This window comes from Pinus tabuliformis, chromosome 1_1 (assembly GCF_031772625.1).
Source record: "Pinus tabuliformis cultivar Carrire ecotype Pingquan chromosome 1_1, CPIR1, whole genome shotgun sequence".
Lineage (NCBI taxonomy): Eukaryota > Viridiplantae > Streptophyta > Pinopsida > Pinales > Pinaceae > Pinus > Pinus tabuliformis.
Genome location: NC_142297.1, coordinates 463470108 through 463477972, shown reverse-complemented (window position 1 = coordinate 463477972; position 7865 = coordinate 463470108). Strand labels below are relative to the sequence as shown.

The following is a 7865-nucleotide window of genomic DNA, read 5'->3' as shown; positions in this document are numbered from 1 at the left end:
GGATTTTTGAAATTCAACGCACCCACTGAGTGTACTTAGGTGAGATGCAACGCACCCTGGCCATGGAGCAAGTGCAATGGTCCTGTTTTGACCAGTTCTGAGTAGTTTTTCATGGAGAACTTCTGGGAGAAGTTGTAATCAGTTGACCTTGTTCCTTTAGGGGTTGGAAAAACACTTTTAGGGACTTGGGAGCCCTTAGTTTATGGATATTTTATGCATGGGGTTACAGGGCCCAAAAATATCTATAACAGTGATGGACTCAACTCCCACTTGCTTCTTATGTGGATGGATGCCACCTGTATTGTTTAATAAATTAACTTCTCAACATAAGAAATCAGTCATGTCTCGGGTTAGTGGATGCAGTTGCTTTTGCATAAAGATTGGGTCCCACATATCTGTGGTCAGCATATCTTCTAAACGATCGGGAATATATGGTCGGTGACTCGGCGGCAACACTCAATAATGCAGCAACTTTCATGATTTCACCGTTCAGATTATGGTATTAGTTCCTTCCATCCATTTAAAAACAATTTAATAATAAAACAAAAGTATCCTCTTGGTTCGTTCAGCGGAAAACAAAAGTATCATTCAATGGAAATATATATCGACTTGGTTTGTTCAGCGGAAAAAAAATCCTCTGAATCGACCAGATATAATTAGTGTGCTGTTTTGTTCTCATCGATTCGTTGGTAGGTGGTCTTGACATTATTCAGAAAATATTGAGGTTCACCGCTCATTCCCAATCTCTGTAAAACGTCTTGCATCTCGCTTGCTTCTTTCTTATTCTGTATCCGATGGCAGACCTTACTTCCACACCAGCCTCTTCTTCGTCTTCATCCACCAACACTAGCCATGTTTATGACATTTTTTTGAATCACCGCGGTTCTGACGAAAATAAAGTCCTCGCCAGCCATATCTATTGTCGCTTAATTGCACGTGGCTTAAGAGTATTTTTGGCCCGGCCTGAATTGGAGAAGGGAGAGGACATACTACATCAAATCGAAGGGGCTATTCAAACCGCCTCAGTGCATGTTGCAATATTTTCTCCAACATATGCCCAATCAAGATGGTGTCTTGAGGAGCTCGCACTAATGGTGGAATCTGGATCGACAATTATTCCGGTCTTCCATAATGTCGATCCTTCAGAACTTCGGTGGACGCGGAGTGGAGATGGAGTCCAGAGTCAGTATGCTCGAGACCTGCAGATGCTCGAAAAGAAGAGAACATTAGATCCTCATACCAACTAAAGGAAGCCACGATATGACTCTATCACTCTGGAAAAATGGAGGAATGCTCTCTATGTTGTCTCAAATAAAAGCGGTTTTGATATAAACGCATACAACGGGTAAGGGCCACACTCTCTCCTGTTTTTCTTAGTTTATTTAATGAATGATAAGGTATATCATACTATATTTTCGGAGACGTTCCTCAATCATATTATCGTGCATATTGTTCAGTGACGAAGGGCAACTACTTGAGGAGGTCGTAGAAGAAGTGTGGCGAAAGGTTAATAAAACAACCCTTCATGTAGCCGAATATGCTACTGGCCTGGATGAGAAAATAAAATATGTGGAGAGAATTGTGCAAAGCCAGAAGACTAGGGTTGTGGGAATGGTGGGTCTTGGCGGGGTAGGAAAAACGACCCTTGCAAAAGAAATCTTCAACAGACACGCACCAAAGTATCATTGATCTTGTTTTGTGTTTGATGTGAGAGAAAACATAGCCAATAGCTCTTTAAGTTCATTGCAGACACAACTTCTTAAAGACTTGGCTCTTTTACAGGACGAGCAAATAAGAAACACTGATGAAGGAAAAGAGAAGCTCCGAAAGCATATCTCATCCTATCCCCCATCTCTCATAGTATTAGATGATGTTGATCATATTGATCAACTTCATGCATTGTTTTCACCGTTTAAAGATACCATTCAATCCAGTAGTTTAATCTTGGTTACTTCTCGCAATAGGGATGTGCTTACAAGCTCGGAAATTGTAGAGGAGTCTATTTACCAGCAAACAGGTCTTAACAGACTGCTAAGAAATTTACCCAAGAACACAAATTAATTACGGGGAATTATTGAAAGAAACAAATATAAAAATAACTAGCAACAACCATAAACACATAAACACACATGTTTATTTAGGAAAACCCCAAATCCGGGGAAAACCCAATCATAATGAAATTTCATTATCCTTGGCCAAAACCCTGGCCAATTCGGCCAAGTGAGCTTTCACCGTTCACCTCCAGGCCTTGCATTACAATGAAGTCCTTCCAGCCTTTTATAGGCTCCATTACATATAATACCACGGTGTTGTGGGGAAAAGTGCCTATTCAGGACGAACCTATCCACCTAAGGTGTGACAGTGCCTTAGCAACAAACAGAGAAAACTATTCTTGTATTCTTCTTTATTAATTGTAAATGAAGAGGAATAGGATGAACCAACCTGTGTCTTGCGCTAGTCCTTTGATCCAATCTCTCTTCTCTTTGACAGCTTCCAGCTACCTGCTTCCTCGCTTGCCCAGCTTCACCAAGTTCCTGCAAGATCACAGAAGAGGAAAACTACACAAAGACATGGATTTATATTCATAAATAGCTTAGGATCAGATTTAAGCTAAACATACTAATGCAATCATACATCAAAGATACACAAGCATGTAGGAGAAACTAAAATAGTTTTATTGATATAACAAGAAGATCCAGGAGGAGATACAACCAAGTGAGTCCCGATCCAGCATCAACCTCCCAGCAAAGGAATCCCTTCTTCACCTCCAACAAAGCATAAATCACCCAATACTCTAATCTCAATCCAAAAACCAACAACAATTCTCTGCAAAGTACAAAATTCCAGCCCCTGGATCTCTGGGATGAGGGATCCATATATAGATGTATGCAAAGAGGATGAGTCAGCTTGTCATCTGACTAGTGTCCTTTCTCTCTGTCAGTTCTTGCTTCCACTTGGAGGCTGAGAGCCTCTTACTCATCCCTGGTCGAACTCAGTGAGGCAAGTGTCATGGAGGAAGATTCTGGAAGCTTCCATTGTGTTTACACCTCGCGGAATGGCACTGCCATTTGTCATTTCCCGCTCAGTGCACCCTGGTAGTGCATTTAGGTGCGTTGCAACGCACCTAGCTAGTGTACTGGGGTGCTATGCAACGCAGGTGGCTAGTGGAGCCACTGAAATGATCCTAATTTGATTGATTCTGAGTAGTTTCTGGTGGAGAACTTCTGGGAGAAGCTGTATTTTGCTGACCTTGTTCCTTTAGGGGTAAGAACAACACTTTTAGGGACTTTGGATCCCTTGGTTTATGGACATTTCATGCTCAGAGCTGTAAGGCACAAAAATGTCTATAACAGTTGCCCCCTAAAGTATGAGGTCGTTTATCGGGTGAAATGCTTTATTAGGAGGATCCGAAGTTCTTTCAATACAATACATTATTTTCATACTATTTTCATGATCTAGCTGAGGCGGGCATTCCCATGCTCAGCTTTATAAATTCATTTTCATGTACATAGGACAGACAATTGTCTGATGGTAGATTGATGATTCTGATAGAGCCATCATCCTTTTGGTAGGATGATTATCTGTGCTGCAAGGCTGTACATTTCCATGTCTTTATTTTCCTGAATATATATCGCAGCCTGGATGGATGAAACTAGATCCGGGGTCTTCAATCTTGTCCGATCTTCACTCTAAGTACAAGTCGATCCATGTGAGAAATGTTTTGAAGTCGAACATGGAAAGACATCGCTTGATTACCAGTCAATGATGTAAACTGTTAACAAGCGCGAGAGGAATCACCGATAATGATGATGACCCTCAAGGTACTGCAGTACAATTCACGTGGTGTGAATAAAGGACTTGTCGTCGAACACCACGCAAAATTTTTCGGTCGAAGGTCATTGATGTATACCTATCGCCGGAAGTGAGAAACTTGCCATTGAGGCATGCAAGCTTCAAAGCACTGAAGGGGTTGTTCCTAGATCAACTTCTTGGATAATGAGCTGATGTCGACAAGAAGCGATCCGTCAAAGAAGGACCTTAATGAATCCCACATCAATGACACAAAACGGAGCAAATGATTTTGATGGAGGTGAAAATGATCTGATGATACATGGTTCAGGATGGCGGTCATGAAAGAGTATAATGTATGGTAGTGGATGGGACACAGGTGACTTCTCTGAATGACTTCTCTTGAACATGTCGGCGACACTTATGTGATGGATTGGTAGCATTTACCCCAAATGTGGATGGTATGGCGATACCATGGTGATGTGACCGGTGAATGAAACAACCCAACCCAATTCTGGTACGGAGTAGAAGTGTCATGTTCAAGAGCGACTTGCTACCAATAAAGATTCTTTGAGTTTTTCCCAATTTTTCCCCAGTCATTGCTGACCAGTACCTCTTTATTTTTGTCAAGCTTGAGGAGGATAACATATGCTTGTTCTATAATTTTCCCTTCGGGCAAACCCATCGCTATGTTTTAACGAGCCTAGCGATAGTGAAACTCGTTCTCCTCTAAAGACAAGTTTGTCGCTATTTAATGTTTTTAACGAGTCTAACGACAAAGATAACTCGGTCCTTTTCATTTTTAGAGAGTCTGAAAAGGTACGTAAAGTTAACTCCGGAATTCCTTTTTCGTCATCTAATCCCTTAAGTCCGAAAAAGTATAAAATAATACAGAAGGGATGAATTTTCGATAGTTTTAACGAGCTGAACAAAACAAGCGCTCGATCTTTTTGTGCAATAATCCCTCAGGTCTAAAAAGATTAAAATATAGAGGAGGGATAGCGCTTCCGGTCGCTTTAACGAGCTGGCAGGCCAAAACTCGGCAATATTTTCATATTTTATGAGTCAGATGAAAAGAGCTTAAAGAAGACTCGTCTTTTGAGGAACGAGTGATAAAATGGGTAGCAGCTGATTCCAGGTAAGGTTTGGAGTTTTCCAATCACGACAGTGTCACAAGGATGGCTAGTGAAATCACTCTTCGCAGCTGTTCCTCAAAATGGGTAAACAATCAAATGGAGGTGAATGATCGGCCAATAGAAAAGTGGAGGTGACGGTGCAAACACGACCAAGGCTTTAATGGCTGATAATGTTACATTCACGGTGGTTATTTACCAGAGGGTAGTTCATTTTTTAACGAGCTTAAACGCGGATTGAAACACTTGCTCGGTCTTGCGTTTATTTTTTAACGAGCATGAACTGTGTGCTAAAACTGCTCGATAATCCAGTCATATGATAAGAATGTCTCATATAAAACGGAAATATTTAGATTTTTTCCCCACATCCTTTCTTTATGCAAGTTAGGAAATGACTAATCCTACGAGTTTAAAGGGTTAGCCTACGGGTTTAAAGGGAGGACCTAAAAATTTAAAAAATAAATAGCTGTCCCTTGCTTGCACTCCAAAAGGTTTGCATGCCCCCAGGTATAAAGTACGATTTCAAGGTTACCCCTCAATTTGCAGACAAAACATTTGTTCTATCAGGAAAGGCCTACCTCTTTCAGGTTACCAAAGATTGCTCTATTCACGGTGCAAATAAAACACTTCCTCGGCGATGTTTACCGAAATAAACAAAGGTGAGCAGAGACGAGCGCCACTCACATAACTTTGACAAGAGAATCTTATTCTAGAATAACCCCTCTTCCACTGACGGATGGGGTACAGACTAGTCATATTCTCCCGTGGAAACCTACCCTATACCCAAAGTTTTCCTGCCGAAGCAGACCAGGACGCATGCCCCCTGGGTTCCAGTCATATCCCTCCGAATTACTTGCGCTCATCGGGAGGACGGACCGTGGGTTGAGACATTTCTTGCGTGAAGAGACCATTGAGGGATGGTATATGACTATTTGCCATGCGTGATCCGGGAAATGAAAGCTGGTCCACGAGCTTGACCACTCTTCCTTCGTGCAGAAAACACATTACTCTAAAGAGTGAGGAGACGATGGCTCCCATGCAATAAATATAGTCTCGTCCAAGGAGTAGGTTATAATCCAAGGGTCCTTGAACTACCATTACGTTCATTTGAACGGTCTTCCTTTTCAATGTTATGGGCACATTGGGAAGAATCCCTGAAGGTCGACTGGTTCCCTTATCAAAGCCTGTCAGATTTCTCATTTCAGGCGCAAGCGGTGGCGAACCAAGCGCTTTCCAAGCAGTAGAGGAAAGCATACTCACAGAAGCCCCTTCATCTATGATGGTACCAGGCATGACCATTCTATATATTTGAACGATAATTAGGAATGGTACACTAGCTGGTAAGCGGGGTCTGCCTAGTTGATTCCAGTGGAAGGAGACAACTAGGCTGCTTGGAGGTGGGACCGAGTAGACGGGCGGTTATGGCTCTGACGAACTTCCTTCCTGTGGTAAAGGAATGGGTAGACTGCCCCCTTGTTCGTCGAAGTCTGTGTTGATGAAAAGAATTTGAACGGTGTCATCCTTGTTCTCTTCCGTGATGGTATCATCTGAAGATGAAACCTCTGAAGGCAAGACCGGGTCAACTGCCACCTCGACCTTTTGACTTTCGTCTGGTATGGATTCAGGTGGTTTATCTTCAGCGATAGGTACTTCAGCTGACCACCTGAGCAGGCCGGCCGGGTTTTCAACTGGTGAAGGACTTGGCAGGAGTTTTTGATATCCAGGAGGAAGTCGCAACGGTGAAACCGGACGATCTTCCAAAACTCTTTTAGCCTCGTCTAAGAAGGGACAACGGTGGATGGCATGGTCGCCTTCACACAGTTTACAGGGAAATCTAGCTTTCCCTTTTTGTCCTGTGGCTTCACTTTCACTAGTTGACGATGTGCTGTCAACATGGCTATCAGAGGTTGACGCCACCGGATTGTGCAAGCGGGGAGACCAGTCCCTTAGTATCCGAGGGATGCAAGGACAATCTCTATGAAAGTGGTCTCCCTTGCAAATGACACATGGCGATTTAGGCCTGGTCAGTGCAGTGTGTGGATTTTCGTTAGACGACACTCGTTTGCCCCCATTCACCTTTGGCTCCTTCTTCTTCTTCTCTTTCTTCTTCTTTTCCTTCTTCTCCTTAGGAACTTGGCTTTTGGCTTTGCCAGCTCCATCAAGCGAAGAAGGAGGAGGAGAGGAAGAATTAGAGGAAGTAGAAGGTTGGTGGGTAACTCTGGACTGGTCTAACTGCTGATTCGATTGTTCAGGAATAGTGGTGTTCTGAACGACATTGGTTGAGAAGAGCCATACTGGCAGGCCAATTGTCAATCCTGGAAACGACAAGGTGGCCATATGGGGTGCACCAACATCTCCCCAAGAGGAGAAGGGACTAGGATTTCCACCAAGGGGAATTCCTTGGTTGGTAGACTCCATTTTCTCAACTTAAAGATCAACGTAGGAAAAGGGTGATGAATATTCCGTTTAAAATAAATTTTACGACGCTTTAGACACAACATGTTTTTTTAGTTTTAAAGAGTCGAGAAAAAACAAAAGATGAATCTAGTCTCCTTCGATTTTTAATGAGCTTGAAGTGACAAGTGCTCAGATGGACCTTTTCCATTAAGGAGTCTGAAAAGGAACGAAAGGGACTACTCTGGAGATCTAGGTAAAGGGAGTACCAAACCAATCACAAAACTGCAGAATACGTTTTACTGTACGGCAGTCAATCTTCCCGAATGCTGAGTTCGGTGCATTGCGATCAGTAGGGCGGCTGACATGGCTTCCTATGGATAAAAGGTTTTAAGCCTATAGGGGTCTCCCAATATATACTCGACGGTACGTGGGAGCACAATCTGTACTGGCACTTATCGCCTCACAGTGGAGGAATCACCCAACCATCAGTGAGGCCAACAGTTACCAGGTTTTACGACGCCGGAACACGTCTCTAGCCTAGACCTC

General features: G+C 42.9%; 1 protein-coding gene across 1 annotated transcript; it reads left to right on the top strand.

Annotated features, from left to right (window-relative positions):
* The first annotated feature begins 794 nt into the window (after positions 1-794).
* LOC149213757 (putative 2' cyclic ADP-D-ribose synthase BdTIR) lies at positions 795-1247 on the top strand. Its single transcript, XM_089389139.1, has one exon. It carries the CDS (start codon positions 795-797, stop codon positions 1245-1247), a length of 453 nt encoding a protein of 150 aa, XP_089245265.1.
* The last annotated feature ends 6618 nt before the right edge of the window (positions 1248-7865 follow it).

Coding starts and splice junctions, on each gene's coding strand:
- LOC149213757 (XM_089389139.1), top strand. CDS start 795: ATGGCAGACCTTACTTCCACACCAGCCTCTTCTTCGTCTTCATCCACC.